The 19,929-nt window shown below is 48.5% G+C and overlaps 6 protein-coding genes across 6 annotated transcripts; all 6 read left to right on the top strand.

Moving 5' to 3' along the window:
• The first annotated feature begins 144 nt into the window (after positions 1–144).
• Positions 145–3,706, top strand: F4817DRAFT_349674 (DNA helicase). Its single transcript, XM_049304853.1, has 6 exons — positions 145–1,156; positions 1,235–2,329; positions 2,447–2,606; positions 2,678–2,738; positions 2,878–3,147; positions 3,201–3,706. Exons 1-5 carry the CDS (start codon positions 440–442, stop codon positions 2,963–2,965), a joined length of 2,121 nt encoding a protein of 706 aa, XP_049155180.1. The 5' UTR covers positions 145–439; the 3' UTR covers positions 2,966–3,147; positions 3,201–3,706.
• A 2,978-nt stretch (positions 3,707–6,684) lies between these two features.
• Positions 6,685–8,986, top strand: F4817DRAFT_252579 (uncharacterized protein). The gene is made up of 2 exons (XM_049299183.1): positions 6,685–7,329; positions 7,401–8,986. Exons 1-2 carry the CDS (start codon positions 6,826–6,828, stop codon positions 8,823–8,825), a joined length of 1,929 nt encoding a protein of 642 aa, XP_049155179.1. The 5' UTR covers positions 6,685–6,825; the 3' UTR covers positions 8,826–8,986.
• A 755-nt stretch (positions 8,987–9,741) lies between these two features.
• On the top strand, positions 9,742–12,447 carry F4817DRAFT_349667 (Zn-dependent exopeptidase). The gene is made up of 2 exons (XM_049304852.1): positions 9,742–11,072; positions 11,178–12,447. The coding sequence occupies exons 1-2, from the start codon at positions 10,266–10,268 to the stop codon at positions 11,925–11,927; spliced, it is 1,557 nt and encodes a 518-aa protein (XP_049155178.1). The 5' UTR covers positions 9,742–10,265; the 3' UTR covers positions 11,928–12,447.
• Positions 12,448–12,638: 191 nt separating this feature from the next.
• On the top strand, positions 12,639–15,150 carry F4817DRAFT_349663 (glycoside hydrolase family 47 protein). The gene is made up of 2 exons (XM_049304851.1): positions 12,639–14,504; positions 14,578–15,150. The coding sequence occupies exons 1-2, from the start codon at positions 12,802–12,804 to the stop codon at positions 14,669–14,671; spliced, it is 1,797 nt and encodes a 598-aa protein (XP_049155177.1). The 5' UTR covers positions 12,639–12,801; the 3' UTR covers positions 14,672–15,150.
• On the top strand, positions 15,139–18,012 carry F4817DRAFT_349662 (heterokaryon incompatibility protein-domain-containing protein). Its single transcript, XM_049304850.1, has 4 exons — positions 15,139–15,255; positions 15,326–15,857; positions 15,908–16,962; positions 17,068–18,012. The coding sequence occupies exons 2-4, from the start codon at positions 15,530–15,532 to the stop codon at positions 17,821–17,823; spliced, it is 2,139 nt and encodes a 712-aa protein (XP_049155176.1). The 5' UTR covers positions 15,139–15,255; positions 15,326–15,529; the 3' UTR covers positions 17,824–18,012.
• F4817DRAFT_252545 (Shr3 amino acid permease chaperone) lies at positions 17,997–19,170 on the top strand. The gene is made up of 2 exons (XM_049299182.1): positions 17,997–18,357; positions 18,506–19,170. The coding sequence occupies exons 1-2, from the start codon at positions 18,267–18,269 to the stop codon at positions 19,126–19,128; spliced, it is 714 nt and encodes a 237-aa protein (XP_049155175.1). The 5' UTR covers positions 17,997–18,266; the 3' UTR covers positions 19,129–19,170.
• Positions 19,171–19,929: the final 759 nt, after the last annotated feature.

Below are 19,929 nucleotides of genomic sequence, written 5' to 3'. Positions count from 1 at the left end.
AGCATTGAAGAATGAGAAGAAACTCGGGATTGATGAAATTAGGTCAGATGGAATCATTCATTCGACTAGTATCTTTGGAAAGCTATATTTTATAATGGTTTCCATATAGCGAGTAGAATTCATGGATTTTGAGGGCGGTTGTAGCTCGTCTACATGCAGGAAATCTACGGGATAGCTTAATGTAGAATCTATCATCATTAATCAAAAGCCTTTACTCCACCAAACTTCACCTCTCACAGCTTACACATGACAACCTAACGCTACTTAGTGTACCTGACCTACCTAATTTAAACACGAAATCTGGGTAGATTTCATTTCTCTTTAATTTTAATATTGGTCACATCTCTAAGCTCTTCAGCTTCGTCACCAATTTCGACTTTGACGACCCCAGCTGTGCTTGACCAATTACTTGGAGTGAGATGAATACAACTAGCCAACGATGTCACTCCTAACAAAGTCGGTCGACGTACCGGCTTTCGCCCGGACTCAACTAGCACTCCTCGACATCGAACTGCAAAGCGAGATTAACGAGACCAGCGGCCTGATCTCAGGTACCAGCCCCGCTTCCCTGCAGCGTGCCGGGCTCGCCGTCACCAACCTAGTCGTCTCATCGCAACGAACCGGCCTAGGCGGGAGAACGGTAATCGAGCTCGCCCCGGACGCCGCCACCTCCGGGACCGGAGAACTGCCCGAGCATGGCGTCCGCACCGGGGATATCGTGCTCGTCTCGGAGCAGCCCGCTGGCAGCGCTAAGAAGCGCGAGGTTAAGGACCTGGAGCGCAAAGGCGCCAGGGGCGTCGTGATTAGGATTAAAAGAGATGCCATTGCCGTAGCAGTCGATGAGGATAAGGAGGATGCGGCGTCTTTTGGCGGCCGTGTCTGGCTTGTGAAGTTAGCTGATGACGTCACGTATCGTCGAATGAAGCAGACTATGGAGCGGTTGGGGGATATGGCAGAATCTGAGTATTCGACTTTCACGCGTGTGCTCTTTGGCCTAACGAGCCCGTCGCTTGTGCCGGCGGATCTGGCTAGGGATTCGGAGTATGGGGAGGGTAAGATCGAGTGGTTTGATCCTACGTTGAATGATTCCCAGAAGGATGCTATTAGGTTCGCGCTCGCGTCCAAAGAGATAGCGTTGATTCATGGGCCGCCTGGAGTGAGTACTCTAACTCTGGATTCTATTCTCCTGTTACGAACTAGATGAAGCTGACTGAGCGTTGCGTGTTTCTACTAGACAGGCAAGACGCACACGTTGATAGAGCTGATCTTACAGATGGTTAAGCGCGACCTGCGTGTGCTAGTCTGCGGGCCGTCTAACATCTCGGTAGACAACATCGTCGAGAGGCTCTCTCCGCACAAAGTGCCTATCGTGCGACTCGGGCATCCGGCGCGCCTACTGCCCTCTGTACTAAACCATTCGCTAGATGTACTTACACAGACCTCGGAGGCGGGCCTCATCGTTAAGGATGTACGTTCTGAGATGGACGCCAAGCAAGCTTCCATTAAGAAGACACGCAATGGTCGTGAGCGTAAGGCTATTTATGCCGACCTTAAAGAACTACGCAAAGAATACCGCGAGCGCGAGCGCCGATGTGTAGGCACGCTAGTGAGTGGAAGTAAAGTCGTCCTTGCGACGCTTCACGGTGCCGGCGGCAACCAGCTCCGCGGCGAAAAATTCGACGTCGTGATTATCGACGAGGCCAGCCAAGCCCTCGAAGCACAATGCTGGGTCCCGCTCCTATCAGCCACCAAGGCTGTGTGCGCCGGCGACCATCTCCAACTACCGCCAACAGTGAAATCAACCAACTCGAAAACGAAACCTAAGGCTGTAAAGGAAGGGGACGAGAAGGAGAAAGACGGCGCTATTATTAAAGGTGCAAGCCTCGAGACTACGCTTTTCGATAGGTTACTTAAACTTCACGGATCGTCTATCAAGCGCATGCTTACGACGCAGTACCGTATGCACGAGAAGATCATGAGGTTCCCTTCGGATGAGTTATATGAGTCGCGGTTAGTAGCCGCGGACGCGGTGAAAGAACGGTTGCTACGGGAGCTGCCGTACGAAGTGCAAGATACGGAGGACACGAGCGAGCCGGTGATTTTCATAGATACGCAGGGTGGTGATTATCCCGAGAAGAACGAAGAAGACGAAGACAAGGAGGGTAAGGATGGGAAAGGGGGCGGAAAGAAGGGAAGCATTAGGTCCTTATTCGGGGAGAGCAAGAGCAATGTGATGGAGGCTGCGCTCGTCAAGCAGCATGTCAAGAAGCTAGTCGAGGCAGGTGTTAGGCCGGAGGATATTGCGGTTGTGACGCCGTATAATGCCCAGGTAAGCCTCATTCTCGCCTCCCCTTTTCTAACAATCGTGATCTTAGCCCCCTTTCCGACGTTATATTGCGCGAATTTTAACGTTGCTATCGATCCGGGCTATTCTAACTGATTCCAGATGGGTCTACTGGCCCCCTTGAAGGAAGCCTTCCCCGGGATCGAACTCGGCTCCGTAGATGGATTCCAAGGCCGGGAGAAGGAGGCCGTGCTTGTGAGTTTGGTACGGAGTAACGCCGAAGGAGAAGTTGGCTTCCTGAGTGAGAAGCGTCGTTTAAATGGTATGTCAAGTGATGCTTTCTCCAACTGACATGAAGACTATAACATGGAATATTAACCATGCTCGTGCTAGTTGCCATGACGAGGCCCAAACGCTCGCTAGTCGTCGTGGGCGACTCTGAGACCGTCCGAAGGTATGTCCAAGTACCAGTACCCATCGCAATATCCCGTCTATCCCTGACTTTAATTTCGTCTGATATGGCCCGCGCTCTGATCCTCACCACGTGGGGAATTTCTAGAAGCTCGTTTCTGACTTAAAACTACCTACACTAGGGGCAGCAAATTTCTCAACAACTGGATGGACTGGCTCGAGAACAACGCCGATCTCCGTTACGTCGATGCAGCTTCGATAGAGGCATAAGATAGGTATGTAGTAATGGGAAATTGGGGTCCGACGAACGGACGTTTGCCCGAACGCCGAATTCTTTGGATCTGGTGAATTAGAGGACAGCGTTTATCCGAATTGTTTGATACGAGCGAATGGTGGTGGCTGGAATATTGCGGATGCAACTCTACGATGCTTAACCGAGCTTACTTACATATGTTGAGTCTTCCTAGTTGCTGCTGTCTGGTCTTTATTTATTAAGACGTGTTAGGTACTAGGCACCTCGTAGATTATTTCTTGCCGTCTGCCGTCTGCCTTGACTCCCTCCCGCAAGGCTTATACAATGTATGTGTATGTGTTTGCAATGTCCTGACTATTAGGGTAGGGAGGCGGGTTATTTAGACGGGAATGCTCTGCCTCACTTAAGGGACAAGGAGTGCGATACTTGGACCATGGCGGCGGGTGGGCGGTATCTACGAAGACGGAGGAAGTCAAGGATCCCCAGAGTTTCCCTTATTAATGAGGGTTATAACGAATCTCCATATGTGGATAATGTGAATGAAGTGTTGTGCTGCCGTTAATACCATATCGAGCACCTATTCGAAAAGAAGAATATGTATGCGACGGTGACGCGGTGACGCGGTGACGCTGTGATACTGTGACGATTAGCCTAGGTACATGTACGCACAGTAGCTTGGATCCTTGCTGTTTCAGAAATGCTCTTTGGAGGTGGGGGCGGACCGTTCGAGACCCACAAGCTAGACTCGAAACGAGAAAGACGAATTTGGGTGCAAGAGTACCTACATGAGTATTCGTATAGGTACATTATATATTTCGTACATCTGTACGAAAGTAGCAAGTATATATTCCTAGTAAGTTAGGCGAGCGGTGTATATGCCTGGTGAATATTGGTCGACCACTATATCGTATTGTTGACTATAGTAGCTACCGAATGATCTGAATGACTGGAGAATATTATTGTTTATATTTTTGAGTACCTATGTAGTGTTAATCTGTAAACTTAGCACAGCCTCGATCCACCAACTTAGAGCTAGTATGTAGGTACCTACTATGTATAAACCTCAGGCCATAAACGGAAGTGTTGTACCTGCGTCACTAGCGGCTCGGAGAAATTCTGCGACTCTGGGGTCTTGGTTGGTTTCTCGATACTAACATGTACCATGCAATGCATGCCTTGTGCGTTTATAAATGCAGTAAGGTAGCTTTCGACAACATCCAATGCAGCAACTAGATGCAAGCTACAGGAGACGCATTGGATGTGAGCTCTTCTTTCATCCTGCGAGACTAGAGCCGAATCCTAAAGGACCAGCGAATACGTGTCCCGAGTTGCACCTCGTGCCAGCCTTTTTCAAACCTCGTGCTGTGGTGCCAACATAACCTACCTAGGATGCCTATCGATCGCTGCAATACCTTGCGGCATTGATGTTATTAGTCAGTCGCATAGCAACCACGCCGCGATGCCGACGTCTCGCTTGCGGACTAAAGACGGGGAGATCTTATTAAGGGAGATCCTGGCCCATAGGATTTCCGATCCCGAAGATATCCCTCGCAGATCAAACGCGGCAAGCGTCGATGGGTCGCGTGGGTTGTGCCGAGGCCTCTCCTCATAGTATTTGGTGTCGTACGGCAGCTTGGCATCGCTGCTAATAGAGATTGATAAATCTACGGATGAGTCGGAGAGCGAACGTGGTGCAAAATAACAGGGACGAGAATGGAGAATCGGCCCCTCATTTCTATGTAGTGTCGGCCGCTACAGAATTTTATTGCATGCGGTTTAGTGTCTGCACTCTTCAGTCTGTGCTCGGCTTTAGATCATCTTCGCGGATATGCGGGCCATGTTCCTCACGATGTGAGGCTTTATATGCATAGTAGAATTCGCGAATAGTAAATACAGCGTGCGTGATATGTGGATTTCATGTTCATCCTTTAAGTATGTACTTGTTGCTTGAAGAGATGCGGTAGAGTACTTGATCGGAGTGTTCAAGTTAAACATTATGTAAGGAAACGTCCGAACATGATACTGTTTTGGTTTAGAGTAGTTAGTGTGACCAGAAGTTGCGTTGGTGTTTTATTATTTCAGGTTGTACGGAATATGTGATTTGCGACCGACGAATCTGGAGATATCATAGGTACCTAGTATTGAAAATATGATACGATGAATATTTCTCATACGGAATATACCTAAATTACCCGCCTAAGCGCGTGTAATATATGATCGAATGTCCTAGTTGATAGTATGTAAGCATATTAGTGTTGACGTCGAAGCGAGATGTATGGCGTTTGCAGTTCATATAGGTATCTTGAACGACCCGAAACTAATTGCAATTTCCATATACATACATGTATATAGATATGTATGTACAAGTGAAGATTAAACCCGAGGTTGAGTCAGCGTAAGAAGCGCATGTTTAGACGAAACGGTTGTAAACCCCCAACCGGAAAGAGCCTCCGTAACTTGGTTCTATTGGCAGTCATGGTACCCAGATAGCGTTTAGGCGTTTAAGTACGTTGTAAGTGGCTTCCCATTCTAATGCTTGAGTATGCGCCTATCCGGTCGTACTCCTCAACCCCTGTAGGTATGTAGGGGGGAAACCACCTGGGCAATTCTTTAAATCAAATAACTACTACTACTTCGTATACGAATAGCTAGGAAGCTGCTAGGTACCTACATTAGGTAGTACGGTACTATGTTAACCCCAAGCTTAGCAGGCCTAGGCAAGTCCATCTATCCATATCTTAATTTACGAAATATACAATTATCATAATTATCTGCTTACGACACCCTTACATTTACATCTTCACCCATCTGGAATTCGTGGCTCTCTTTGATACAACAATCCCTGAGACAATGAAGTAGTTGGCGCTCCAATACGATACCAGGTGACAGCTCAAAATCTTCATGTCACAACCATTCATTGCCTCCCCGTCTTATTCCTACGCGAGATGCAAAGACGCACGCCAATGAACTACCTATTCAGTCCGTCGAGACAATCTCAGCAACACACGGACGGATGAACACACGGACCTCTTGAATGCACATGCAGGTCTAAGCAGGGTTCATCCACATCCATCCATCCACCCATCCACTGCAAAACCCCTGGGGCCAATATCAGAGCATTCCAACGCCCTGGTCCTTCGTCATCCCGACCTATCCTAGCTATCCTAGTCCCCCTTGGGCCCTTTGAGCTCTCTTACGGACCTAGCTTCTGTGTTTCTGCCATTTCTGTTACTTGGAGCCGATCTCTCATTAGACATTGTTGCAGCAGTGCAGTTAAACCCCCTTCGTACCGGCGCCTGTATGCATTGGTAGCTGTTTCATGGGTTGACACTTATCCATCCAGGATTATAGGTACATACACTATGTTTACCGCCCGTCCGCTCGAACCCCTCCCGGAGCCTTGCCATGATCCATCCCACTCGCTCATTCACTATATGCATGAGCGTGCGGCCGTCGCAAGGAATAAACATTCCAACATGTACGCGCTGTAATGGCCCCAAGGCCTCTCGTATCCCACCTCTTAAACTAGCTCGGCTGCTCAGGTCTCCTCGCAACCTATCCTTCTGTTTGTCTTTTGCCACTGTTATCAGGTAAACAATCGACGAGGGTAATATACCCTTCTCGACTTTTGATTCGTATACTCGACGCCCACGTCCTGTCGAGCTGCATTGCTGGCGATGTGAGATGCAGGAAGCGGTTCTCCTAAGCAAAGTTGGTTAATCGCGGATTCGGACTTGCTATGTTTTGAAAAAAAAGAGAAATGGATCGCTGGTCGCCCTCACTTCCATATCAATTATCTACCCGTCATCTTCCCCGTCGTTCGTTACATCTGTAACCTAACAACTCCGTGAAACCCGCATTTTGCTTTACAAGCAATATGGGTATCTTCAGGCCTGCCACCAGTGTCGGGCGACCGAAAACAGCTCAGCCTGACCAAGCTACTATCCGCGGTAGAATTAGCGGTCCTATTCCGATAGACGACGAGTTTCCTATTAGAGGCGCCGGTTCGGCTATTGCTCATGAAGGCAGGGTAGAGCAGCTTGAGCCTCATATCGAGGACCGACCTCCTTCGAGACCTGGACATACCCCTCCTGAGGTCGCACGGGTGGACAAGCCTGACTCTGTCGCACAGTCTGGACCTAGCCAAGCTTCAAACGCATCTACAAGCCCGCAACAGCAAAGGACAATCCGTTCTAGCACCGTAAGGTATTCTATGGTCAGCGATAGTGGTGGTGCAGAGATAGATAGGCCACTGCGGAAAAGGTCTACGCTAAAGTCTACACTCGGTAGATTATTTAAGAGAAAGAAGAAGAGTACGAGCGAGGCATATAATCCAGAGTCTCAGTTTGGAGGACTGGTCGACTCTACACTACATGAAGATGTAAGCATAACTACAACTCACTACCAAGCTCTGTTAAGGACCGTCAAGCTCTAACAACTCTACGTTTCCAGGACCGGTCGGCTTCGAATCGAGCCCTAAAAACAAACGAGTCGAAGCGGTCCGTCTCGTTACCGGTTACAGAATTCGACAGAGCGCTAAGATCACATTCTGTCGGCCCCGATGATATGCTAGCAATTACCAGCGCCCGCAGTTCAATACAAATAGATCCCGTATTGCTTCGAAGAAGAGCCGCATCATCAAATAGGATCCTAAGCGGACGGGTAAAAGATTTTGATGGGGAGTTAATAGGTCTATCTCCCAGACCTGCTAGCACTCACGGGCGTGGCGAGCATACATCCGCTGAAGATGACCCCAATGGCATCGGCCGTGCCATCACGAGCGATAGTCTTGCACACCGCCGCAGATCGAGAAGTTTATCGCAACTCCAGGATGTTATAGCGGGCCATGTCCAAGTTCGAAAGCGGAGTGACGAAATCCGCTACTGGAGAGAAAGTTATAATGCAGCCATCCGATCGCCCAATGCGTCTACCATCAATAACGACGATACCGGCGTCGTGGAAGTAGACGCAGAGACGCCGGCTAGCTCCCCAGAGCAACAATTCTCACCACCAAAGACACCGCTACAACCCTTTCATTTTGGCCCAATGGTGGGTATGAAGATAACTCAAGCAGCTGGTCTTGAAGATCGTATAGCTACTCTAGAAGTTCGTAACCAGAAATTAGAGAAACTGGTCTCTCAGCTATTCCAAGTTATTCCGGGCGTAAACAATTATGTGCCTGCTACTCCCGATCAACTACGGCCTCGAGGTTCTATAGGAGCATCCGCGACTTACACGCCGAAACGCCCCATGACAGCGGAAACATCGGGATACATGACATCCTTAGGTGATATTGAAGATTCTTCTAGGCATACGTTATCCCAGCATTCGAATGACTCGTTTGGCGATGGAAATACATTTATCGGATCGTTGCCTCCTTCGTCAGCACCGCCGCGACGGCCGCGCCCTACGTCTAACTCTACCATTCGTGGTGCAACAAGTCTCCCTACGTTGCTAGGGGAGAGTGTGGGGCCCTTTACTACGGATCATTATGTGACTCTGAAGGCCTTATTAGACACCGAGAGAGACGCGCGGCAAGCGTTGGAGGCTCGAGTGACGCAGCTTAGCCATAGGCTTAACCTCGTAGCGCGGACTTCGAACAAACTCGAAACCTCCTCTACTACTTACTCCACCGTATCTGCATTTGATGACGATGATGACGATGAGCCCCTATCCGCTGGCATCGATACTGAATCAGAAGCATACAAAACACCCCGCGAGGAAGAGCCGACCCACGGCTTTGGTGCTTTTGGCGAAGAGCTTCGTGTGGAGGAACAAGACGGCTCAAGGAAAAAGGCTGCCAGGACCCTTTCCCTAAGCCAGTTAACTCTAAAGAGACCCCCTCAGTCTCCGCAAGGGGCCGGTGTGGACTTATGACTACACGGACTCCAATTTTATACCAGCTAACTTACCCAGACATGGTGGAGCTTTGACTCCGGATGTTTGCTAGAATTTTTCGATTCGACTTGTTGCGCATTTTCTAGGACGCAATTTGATTTTTGGGCATGGGCGGCTTTCTTTTATTTGTCTCTTGGCGCTGACACCGGTTGGCTCTAACGACGTTTGAGCACGGCGTTTGAGCACGGCGTTTTGAGATCTATGACTGTACGATACGACCACCACTTACTTCTTCATCTGCTGCATCTTACCCTTCTTCTCAAAAGGAGTGGATGAAGTTGCAAGCTGCCTCTCTATTCGCTATCTCGATTTTGGACGATAACGAACATTTACTAATCCAGTCCGACTTTTTTCACTGCGATTTTTGACCAGTCCTTCTATTTCCAGCCTGCTATTTGATGCCACATCATACTGGACGGGACGCCTTGCATTGCTCGGGTTTCTATTGTTCTTTTGTTCTTGGGAGGATTTTTGATATCCTACGCGGAGGATCGCAAGACCTATTCGAGTAGAGCTTAGGCGCGTATGATACCAAGGGGAAGAGATTAGGAGGGGAGAAAGCTGAAAATAACTGTAGTGGTAATCCATTTAATATATGAAGCGCGCATGTTGCGGACGCGTAGTACCACCACTGATACCAATGGATTATTTGGGCATGTTGATTTAACTAATTATTGATATTGTGACTACTGATTCCATGGATCGTACCCTATATATATATATATATTACACGATCAGTGAGCAAGACTGAGGAAGCCTAAGTGTACCAAGATCACATCTAAATCCAGTAATTTTAGTCTTGTAGCGCTCAGGAGTTGTGATATCAAGTGTATAACCTCATGCTATTTGCCTATAACTCTTCATACCAAAGTCCGAACAATGATAAAAAGAGGTAGTCAACTACTATACAACTAGAATCCTCCCTATTCAAGGTCAAGGTGCCACTCCAATACCGACGCAACCCCTCTCCACTTCCCCATAGCCGCTATCCCAGCTTCCAGATCCAGAATAGCAAGGCCAGGAAACGAGCCGCCGCCAAGTCTAATACCCCGTCTTAATTGAGGAGCTTACTAGGTTACTACTGTACATACGTGGTATATACCGTCGTTGCGGAAAAGGGAAGCTCTTGCGTGCTTGCTGGTGATTGGTCAATTTGTGTTATCAGAACGTAGTTGGAGTGGAGGGGTAGCTTGGTTGCTAGTCAGTTAGCTGCATATAGTTATCTGTGTTTCTGGGCGGCCTGTCGGAGCGGAGGCTAGCGATGGTGATATCGACGGGGACGATGATGTCGGTGGCGAAAGAGGAGTTGGTACCTGGTAACTGCCGGCATCGCTGTGTGGTGTAGATACCTACTGACTAGATTGTTCGCAAGAGTTGGGGGGTATTTGTTACAAGTGCAATATATATTACGGATAATTGATGGTTCTACCTAAAAAGAGAGTTTCATCCACGGCTCTATATACTGCCTCTGGGTATACGATCGCTATTATGAAACTCACCTTCTCCGCGGTGGTTGCTGCTGCGACTCTCGGCGCGGCAGCACCATTCACCTCGAGTAATCCAGCCAACGTGCTCCTGAGGCCTAGAGCGGAGGAGCCACCGTCTACGTTGACATGTCTAGCGTCGAGCTGGCCTCCGAACACGATAGGCGGGCCAAACTTACCGCAGTCGCCGTCAGCAGATCTCGAGTCCATACTCGCGCAAGTCGATCCGGCCAACATCGAAGCTACAATCCGGAAGTTGGTATCGTTTGGCACGCGGCACACGTTATCGATCCAAAACTCGACGACGCGAGGAATAGGAGCGGCGCGTGACTGGATCCATGCCGAATTCCAGAAGTACGCCGACGGCAGCGATGGGAAGCTGACTGTCGAGACAATAGGGTACGTACAGGAGACAGATGCCAATCGCATTTTGTTCCCGGTGCGTATCAGCGACGTCGTTGCGACTCTACATGGTACTGAGGATAACCGGCTATACGTTGTGTCCGGGCACTACGATTCGAGGGTCTCGGATCCGCTGAATTATGAGAGCGACGCCCCTGGAGCCGACGATGACGCTTCCGGGGTCGCTATCTCGCTTGAGCTCGCGCGGATCGTATCGCAGCCCCAGTACCCTCGCCCGAAGGCGAGTATCGCGTTTGTAGCCGTCGCGGGTGAAGAACAGGGGCTTTACGGGGCGAAGTTCCTAGCTCAGACATACGCCAATGCTACGCCGAGGGTTAATGTAAGTTTACCATTCTCCTTTGGCTTAGGATAGATGCATCTGATGCAGAAACCCGTAACCATGAGAGACTTGAATTAACACTAATTTCCACTCGTACCCACAAAGGTCGAAGGCATGTTCACGAACGACATCGTGGGGTCGCCGAAGGGCGGGACGAATGGGGAATCCGTAGACCCGTACGTGATACGGCTGTTTGCGCAAGGGCTGCCTGGCCTCGCTATCGAGAACAGCACGACGCGGGAGACGCGCCTCACGATCGGCGGGGAGAACGACTCGCCGGCACGCCAACTAGCGCGCTTCGTTAAGGAGACAGCCGAAAATACGGCCACAGGGATGAACGTCTCCGTCGTCTACCGCCTTGACCGCTACCTGCGCGGCGGCGACCACCGACCCTTCCTCGAGGCCGGATACCCGGCTGCCCGGTTCACGGAGCCGCATGAGGATTACGCGCACCAGCATCAAGATGTGCGTGTTGACGCTGATGGGAAGCAGTTTGGAGACCTACCTGAGTTCGTCGACTTCGAGTATGTGGCGCGTGTTGCGCGCGTCAACGGCGCTGCGCTGTGGAGTCTTGCGACGGCGCCTGGGATACCTCAGAATGTGCGCGTTGATACGTCGGCTCTGAGTACTAGTACCACGCTCTATTGGGATCCGCCTGCTACTGGACACGATGGTAGTTATGAGGTTGTATGGCGTCCTACGAGCGCCCCCTTTTGGACGGGCGTGCTCGATGTTGGCTCTGCTATTGAAGCTACATTAGCACTAAGTAAAGATGATGTTGTGTTTGGAATCCGGGCTAAAGGTGCAGACGGGTTGCGAGGTGTTGCTGTGTTGCCCTTCCCCGGGAGCCGGTAAATGAGAGGACGATGAGTTGTTACACATACTGAGACAACTTTTCTGTCAGTATATATGTATGAACATATACTTACTGAGATAAATATGTGTAGGCCGTCAAAAATAGAAGTATTGATTGCCAGACTTCTCCTAACGTGGTGTGTTCTGCAGCGTAATGGCAACATTCGAATCAGCATGAGAAGTCGAGAATAGACAAAATGAGGTGTATCGTATGTCAGTGAGCAGAGCAGTTGCACATATTTCATAGGTCGTCAAAAGAGAGTGAATCCAACGATTTCCTGTGTTCTCGGAGAATGACTGAAACGGTGTTGAATCGCTGTTGTGAAATGAGATCGTCATCTCACTCAAAGTCTCCGATAAGTGAGGTCCCTCAATTTCTTAAGCAGTACGGATTATTACATCGCACATCCCACCTTTTGAAATCGAGAACTGGCCCAATTTAATAGGCACAGTAGATTCGCTTAGAATAGTAAGTAGAGTTTGATACTTCTATCACAATTTGAGTTTCGTATTGTTGAATGTGTAAAAGTATGAAAACGAGATGAATCATTAGACAAAATTTAATTCGAAGGAAATACGAGTAAGACTTGTATTACATAAGACCGGTCACATAGGTAGGTACCTACGTACCTACGTGGGGTGCGCATCACTACCCGAATCTACAGGCGACTTCAGGGGAGAATGAGGCTTAGAATAGTGAACCTAAGTACCTAAAGAGGTACCTAACTTATATGTCATTTGATCCCTTATGTGAATCCGTTTACCTTCTAACAACAACAAAGTTGCTTCAACAATCGCTATTTCAATGCCTTATATAACGATCTCATATATTTCCATATATTTCGGTACCTAAGATAGCTAGCTCTTCGCAAAAATGATATTGCGACGACGCGTCTGGTTCCCCTTCGTTATCGCGACGCTGATCCTCTTTTTCTACTATTCCTGGATCACTCAGGATGGCTACGTATTAGCTAGCTCTAGAAGCGCGTCTCAAGATCCTCTGTTTGTCGCAAAGGCTATAGAGGACGATAACTATTTCTGGCGGAAAGTTCCCACACATTATCCCGTCCAGGATATAAGACAGCCGCCGACCGGCAAGCCGCGTACACTTCCTAAGATTCAAAAAGCATTTGGGAAAGAATCAAGCAAAGATGCTAATATTCGTCGTGGACGGCAAGGTGCCATCAAGAAGGCGTTCGCCCGCTGCTGGAAGTCTTATAGGTCTAAGGCCTTTAAGAGCGACGAGCTAGCTCCTATCAGCGGCAAATCTAAAGAGTTATTTGGAGGCTGGGGGGCCACATTGGTCGACAGCTTAGATACCTTATGGATTATGTCCATGCGGTCCGAGTTTGAGGAGGCTGTGACGGCTGCGGTCCAAATCGACTTTACGACTTGTGTGATCGAGACCGTAAATGCTTTTGAAACCGCAATTCGCTACCTGGGAGGTTTCCTTGCAGCTTATGACTTAAGCGGTGACCTGCGATTGCTACGCAAGGCTAGAGAAGTCGGAGATATGCTATATAAGGCGTTCGATACGCCCAATCGTATGCCAATTTCTCGTTGGGACTTCGAGAATGCTAAGAAAGGAGGAAAACAGGTTGCACCCGAAATGGAATGGCTAGCTGAAGTTGGTTCATTTAGCATGGAGTTTACGCGTCTATCTATGCTGACTGGAGACCCGAAATGGTATGACGCAGCCGAGAGAATTAGGGAGGCTCTCGAGGAGCAGCAGAGCACTACTCAGCTGCCTGGTATGTGGCCGTTCGCGCTTAATCCTCGAGACATAAATTTCAATAGCGATACCACGTTTGGGCTCGGGGCTCTCGCAGACAGCACCTATGAGTATCTGCCGAAGATGTACGCTATGATGGGCGGGCTTATGCCTTCATACCAGTCTATGTACGAGAACTCGATGAAAACTGCTATTAAGCATCTTCTCTTCCGGCCCATGGTTCCGGATACTGCGGACATTCTAATATCAGGTACCATGCATATAGGGAGTGAGGATGGGAAGAAAGCCCTAAACTTGGAGCGTCAAGGGCAGCATCTGGTCTGCTTCGCTGGTGGAATGCTCGCAGTCGGCGGGAAGCTATTCGAGAAGCCGGAACATCTAGAAGTGGCCACGAAGCTAGTAGATGGGTGTATTTGGACGTACAATGCGATGCCGCTTGGAATAATGCCTGAGAACTTCGTCATGGAACCTTGCAAGTCGGACAAGGAATGCGAGTGGGACGAGTTAGTATGGAAGCGTGCTGTTTTGCGAGAAGCAGGCGAGCAGGATTTAGACAACATGGAAAAGGCGGACGAGATAATCGCCCAGTCCAGGCTTCCGAAGGGATTCACAAAGATCCCCGACCCGAGTTACCTCCTACGGCCGGAAGCCATAGAGAGCGTATTCATTCTGTATCGTATCACCGGTCGCCCAGACCTACTCGAGTCGGCCTGGGTTATGTTTGAGTCTATCCAGATGAATACCAAGACGTCGTTGGCGAATGCGGCTCTAGGAGACGTCACGGTTCATGGCGATCCACCGAAGAAGGACTCTATGGAGAGTTTTTGGATGGGCGAGACTTTGAAGTAAGTGTTAATCTCTCTCTCTCTTCCCCCGCTTTGTCAATGTCGGCCACCGCAGCTAATGACTTGGCTATAGATATTTCTATTTGATCTTCAGCGATCCGGATCTCATCAACTTGGACGAATGGGTTTTCAACACGGAGGCCCATCCATTTAAGAGATTGGTCTGATATACGTCTATTTATTTTTAGCAATGTACTAATATATTTTCTACGAATGGGCTTTGTATCTAGGATGAGGGTAATGAGGGGGTATGAAAGAAGCATGTATACGTACCTAAAGCTAGACAGTTGGATCATAAGTAATTTTCAGTCAATGGGAGTATCGTACGCCAACAAATCTTGCATACCTTTCATGCCTTTATCTCGGTCTAAACGCGAACTCCTCTTGTATAGTTGAGGCCGACTCGGTGTGGTTATATAAACTCCTATTAGGCTTCTAATACTATGATCTCACAGTTTACAGGCTCTTATTCGACGGTGAGTACTCACTTTATAGTTGTCGGCATGCCCACCATACATATGCCTTTTTTTCTTCGCGCTTATTGGCGTAGTAGAGGCGTAGTGCATCATGTAGGTATTGGGGTTTAATATAAAGAGCATCGCTTCCTCCCAGCGTAGGCTGCCACGTTATGCCAGTCATACCAATTCCGCGGAGGAATAGGGGGCTTATTCGTCTACTTTGCGAGGCATTGGGCAGCAATGTTACGTGTGCCAACATTGCTTACGCTGCCTTACCCAGGCAGTTTGAGAGAGTAGGATCGATTTTCGTGATTGGTTAATTCCGTTCGCCACTGAAAACTGATCAGAGATATTATCGGGCAGTGCCTACCTCGTCCATGCCGCCGCGGAGCATTCTTCGAAAATGAAAATCACAAATTTATATGAGAGGATAATTCGATAACACTATCTAGTAACTAACGAACGACTTACTGTCGCCAACAATACTCGAATATCGGGTTTAGTCTACGGCTCTTACAGTTCGACCTTCGCCTATCATACGGCGGTACCTGGCATTCCTATACGATAATGGGAGGTGCCGAAGAAAAGTTATGTGAAAAATGTACGAAAATGATCCAGGTTGGGTCCTACACCCGCCACACGTTACACCGAAATTATCATGAATTTATAGCGAGTAAGAAGAGTTGGTGTATTATCTGCTCTTGGTTATGGGCACTGCATCAGCCCCCAGATCCGATTAAACAAGGTATAGAGGACGTCGATGACAATTGCGTGTTTGGGAAGTTTGGTATTTCCTTCCGTGTCCCCAATCCAGATGACGATCTCATACATCATCCTCCCTTAAATATACATTTATCTATAGAAAGTTCTTGGGCCGGGGTGTCAAGGATCAGTTGTAGGTCTGAACTATCACTGAAGTGTCCTATATACTGATAAGCTGCCTAGTCCATATAGGATCTCTAGAAAAACTGGATAACATCAGAATATCATCTTGTGCACTATTGAGCGAACTTGAGGCCCATCCTTGGTCTACTCTCGGTCCCAACATAGGGTCCGATGAGTCCTTGGGGAAAATACATCAGTGGATATCATCCTGTCAAGCTAACCATACGTCTTGTGGCTCAATCCACGGATACCATGGATCACCTGGCTTAGAAACCGGTACCTTTTTCCCAACTCGAGTTGTTGACGTTGAGAAAGCCGACGTTGGGATCATCTCTATACGGGATAGAGCCGAAGTCGCGGTTCAATTCGGTGCTGAGAACGAAGCACGCCTACCGACATCAACCGAGCCGGGTACTGTGCATAAATATCCCGTCTACTGGACTTTATCTCACCGCTGGGGTAACACTGACGAGATGCCACGACTTCTCAAAGACACAGAGTTGCGGCTTCGTAAAGGCGTTAGGCTTGATGAATTACCGCCGATCAACAAAACGTGGCCGGCATTCCGCGACGCGGCCCTTCTTGTCAAACGTCTCGGCTATAGATATATTTGGATCGACTCATTGTGCATATTTCAGGATTCAGCTAGTGAATGGCAACGAGAGGCTAGTACGATGATAGATATTTACCGCCACTCACATTGCAATATATCGGCGGGCTCTGCGTCATACAACCCAGCAAAGAATGGCCTTTTTAGGCGAAGAAAGCTCCATGAGAGGCTCTTATATCCGGCTGTGGTGAACTTAAACGCCCAACCATGTTGGATATGGCATATTCCACATTGGAATGACCAAGTCGAGAGAGTACCTCTCAACAGACGCGGCTGGGTCGTTCAAGAACGATTTCTGACGACGCGTACTATTCACTTTGCTGAAAGCCAGATCTTCTGGGAATGCTTGGAGGGCACCGATTGCGAATCTAAACCGACAAGCAAAAGCCTAGCAAATCTAGAAAAGAAGATACGATCCGATACAGCTAGGGGTAGTACAGCAGTGTTGGATTTCTATAAAATCAAAGAAATTACTACCGAATTGTATCCCCTCCCTCACGACGAAGAGAGATTAAAGCGATCCGATACAGCTAGCGGTAGTAGAACATTGTTGGATTTCTTCAAAATCAAAGAAATTACTACCGACTTGTATCCCCTCCCTCACGACGAAGAGAGATTAAAGAAAATCTATAGATCTTGGGTTCGTATTGTGGAATATTACGCATCTTGTGAGCTTACAAAAGAGTCTGATAGACTGATTGCTGTGTCTGGCATGGCGAAGGCTTTCCAGGAAGCCACCGGCGACACATACATGGCTGGCCTATGGAAAGGCGATCTCGATCATTGCCTTACGTGGCAGGTCAATATTCAGAGAAGAGACCAAGTCCGACGTAGCGAGTATGCGCCGTCGTGGAGTTGGGTTTCGATCTCGGGAAGTAGTGTGAAATTCTACACTTATCCTGAAGTTCATCATACATCATATTTCAAACTCATTGAGGAGCGGATCGTGCCTGAACCGCCTAACGGGGACTCTTTTGGATTGCTTCGCTCTGCGGAGCTCGACGTCGAGTGTATGCTTTGCTACCTTCGATTGCAGAAAGAAACAAAGTTCGAGCAGGAGAGGTGGGAATATTACGACAAAGCTCAAAGCTGGCGCTTTTTCGAGAGAGATTCAAATGTGATGATACAGTATGATTCAAAAAACTTAGAAGAGTTTTATCAAGCGGACAGGAAGGTATTCACCGTTATTCCAGTATGGGGCGATATTTCAGCATGGGGGAGAAGGAAATGGATGTATTGTCTTATATTGAAGTGTGATGTAGGTAAGAGGTTTAAACGAGTCGGGCTTATGAAGTGGTATCATTGGAAGGAGGACAGGACTTTTGACAGATGGGCCGGTCCAAAACGTCTTATTACACTTATATAGAGTGTGAGATAGGAGGTAGCTTGAGATACACGATTCTGTGGGAAGTACGGACTATCACTTGATGCATTAAATAGAGGCTTTACATATCACTTCTTATATGCATAGATATATATTCCGTTAAATGCATACATACATGTATACCTTAGTGCCAGCCTTGTACAGATTAGATTACGGATTACACCTCATTCCATTGCACCGCAATCACATTTTCTCAGCTTTTCTCCCCTCAGCCGCGGCAAACAGCGCAAACACGATATGCCACCACCTCCTTAATTGATCGACGGTGAAACTCATAAAACAAGTCAAGTCAATTCGCACTAAAAACGTGCATCGACCACTTTTCGCACGTCCTTTTTTCTCTCTTCTTTCGTCAAAGCTCCGCCAACACCACTCCATTACGTAGCCGCCAAACCGCGTCGCAAACATCGTCATCGCAGGTCGCCATGTCGGATAAGTGGGTAGATTGGAACAAGACCACCCGGTCCAAGAACTATCGCGGGTCCGGGTCGTTTGCGACTTTTATGATTATAGGGCGTATGTATATTCCGCCTCTCTATCGTTGGCTGCGCTGTGCTGTTGCTTTAACCCCGCGGCGCAAAATGATCTTATACATACACCATCTATATATACACACAAACACATAGACCTACTATACAACAACACTAACACTTCTCCCCTCCAGCAACATGCTTCTTCCTCGGCATCCTCTTCGCCATGTTCCCGTACGACTTCCCGCTGCTATGGACCAAAGACCCCATCTCGGCCGCGTACCTAGACCAGCTCGAAATCCACCTCAAGTTCATGCACCAGTCCCCCCCGCTGATCGCGCGCATCCTAAGCATCATGGTCGGCGTCGGCTTCCTCGGCTTCTTCATCAAGCTGTTCCGCGCCTCCGAGTCCAACATGCTGTTCGACGGCGCCTCCCTCGTCCTCTACCTCATCGGCGTCGGCGTCTACGTCGCTAACATCGTCAAGGGCCTGCGCCTCGTCAGCGCCGGCGCCTGGGAGTCCGACGACTTCGACCCGACTACCGTTGGCGTCGGCCGTCCTGGCGCGGGGGCCGGCGACCCGTTGACCGGTGGGGAGATTATCCTCGGGCGCGAGGATAGTCTGAAGGTCCTGGCTGCTAGCAATACGATTCTGGCGCTGGTGCTTGTTGGTGTGCTGGTCCTCCAGGCGGGTCAATGGTACGCCGAGCGCAAGGACGACGAGGAATACGAGAAGTACGAGAGTATGGAGAAGACTAGCAACGGCGGGCGTCCGTCGAGTCCGACGGCTGAGAAGAGCAACAAGAAGAAGCAATGAGGAGCTCTTGTTCGTTTCCCTAAAAGTTTTCATATTCTTACCATGTACGAGCCCAAGCTCTGGAGAGTTGGGCGAGGGGGGGGTTAGTAGGTATCTGTGCCGTTTAGTAAACCAAAAAATATGCTGAGTGGTTTTTTTTTGGATTTGGATCGTGGGTGGTCGGCTGTTATGAAGATGTATGTATGAGCTGTTGATGGACGATTAATGGGAACATAAGAAGAAGGAGTTGTACTTTGAGATAGGCTCTGAGACGCTTGTACGAAAAGTTGCCATGCTGCATCAACTGGGCTGGGTTTTAAATGTGTGCATATCAAGACGAACCGCGATTGGGTTCTTGTTTTTTGAGATTTTAATCTCTGCGCCTTATTTACATGGATAGTACTTGAGGTATTTGGTTGAGCCTCTGCTCTATCCTCTATATAACTTGAGAGTAAATACATTTTCTAATTGTTATCTCTTTCCACGTAAGTACTGACACATGCATGGATCATACCCGGAATAGTTGCAAAACATGATACCACGCAATCCCCATTGTCTAATATCACTCACCATATTTCGCCAAATTAAAAGTAAATACAACACCTTTACCAACAAAGACCCGAAAGCATGTAGAAGCGAAAGTAATATTAACCTATGCATAGGGCGCACCCAGCCAGGCACATAGTTAAAGAGCATAATAACAGCCGATCAAAGCACCATCCACCCCCCAAATAGACCACGAAGGTACCTAACCTACCTATATAATATACACCAATGCTCTGATCTCTGCGAAGAAATGTGCCTATCGTATCGTATCGTATC

Source organism: Daldinia loculata (assembly GCF_022478755.1).
Source record: "Daldinia loculata strain CBS 113971 unplaced genomic scaffold F4817scaffold_66, whole genome shotgun sequence".
Lineage (NCBI taxonomy): Eukaryota > Fungi > Ascomycota > Sordariomycetes > Xylariales > Hypoxylaceae > Daldinia > Daldinia loculata.
The sequence above is the reverse complement of the archived record's forward strand: the minus strand, read 5'-3'. Positions and strand labels throughout refer to the sequence as shown.

Excerpts from the sequence above, each read along its gene's own strand:
- F4817DRAFT_349667 (XM_049304852.1), top strand. The coding sequence starts at position 10,266 with ATGGTTCTACCTAAAAAGAGAGTTTCATCCACGGCTCTATATACTGCC. Across the intron at positions 11,073-11,177 it reads ATGCTACGCCGAGGGTTAAT|GTCGAAGGCATGTTCACGAA; the intron begins GTAAGTTTACCA and ends GTACCCACAAAG.
- F4817DRAFT_349674 (XM_049304853.1), top strand. The coding sequence starts at position 440 with ATGTCACTCCTAACAAAGTCGGTCGACGTACCGGCTTTCGCCCGGACT. Across the intron at positions 2,330-2,446 it reads TGACGCCGTATAATGCCCAG|ATGGGTCTACTGGCCCCCTT; the intron begins GTAAGCCTCATT and ends AACTGATTCCAG. Across the intron at positions 2,607-2,677 it reads TGAGAAGCGTCGTTTAAATG|TTGCCATGACGAGGCCCAAA; the intron begins GTATGTCAAGTG and ends TGCTCGTGCTAG.
- F4817DRAFT_252545 (XM_049299182.1), top strand. The coding sequence starts at position 18,267 with ATGTCGGATAAGTGGGTAGATTGGAACAAGACCACCCGGTCCAAGAAC. Across the intron at positions 18,358-18,505 it reads GACTTTTATGATTATAGGGC|CAACATGCTTCTTCCTCGGC; the intron begins GTATGTATATTC and ends TCTCCCCTCCAG.
- F4817DRAFT_349663 (XM_049304851.1), top strand. The coding sequence starts at position 12,802 with ATGATATTGCGACGACGCGTCTGGTTCCCCTTCGTTATCGCGACGCTG. Across the intron at positions 14,505-14,577 it reads TGGATGGGCGAGACTTTGAA|ATATTTCTATTTGATCTTCA; the intron begins GTAAGTGTTAAT and ends ACTTGGCTATAG.
- F4817DRAFT_349662 (XM_049304850.1), top strand. The coding sequence starts at position 15,530 with ATGGGAGGTGCCGAAGAAAAGTTATGTGAAAAATGTACGAAAATGATC. Across the intron at positions 15,858-15,907 it reads CGGGGTGTCAAGGATCAGTT|TCCATATAGGATCTCTAGAA; the intron begins GTAGGTCTGAAC and ends TAAGCTGCCTAG. Across the intron at positions 16,963-17,067 it reads ATCCCCTCCCTCACGACGAA|GAGAGATTAAAGAAAATCTA; the intron begins GAGAGATTAAAG and ends CCTCACGACGAA.
- F4817DRAFT_252579 (XM_049299183.1), top strand. The coding sequence starts at position 6,826 with ATGGGTATCTTCAGGCCTGCCACCAGTGTCGGGCGACCGAAAACAGCT. Across the intron at positions 7,330-7,400 it reads ACTCTACACTACATGAAGAT|GACCGGTCGGCTTCGAATCG; the intron begins GTAAGCATAACT and ends CTACGTTTCCAG.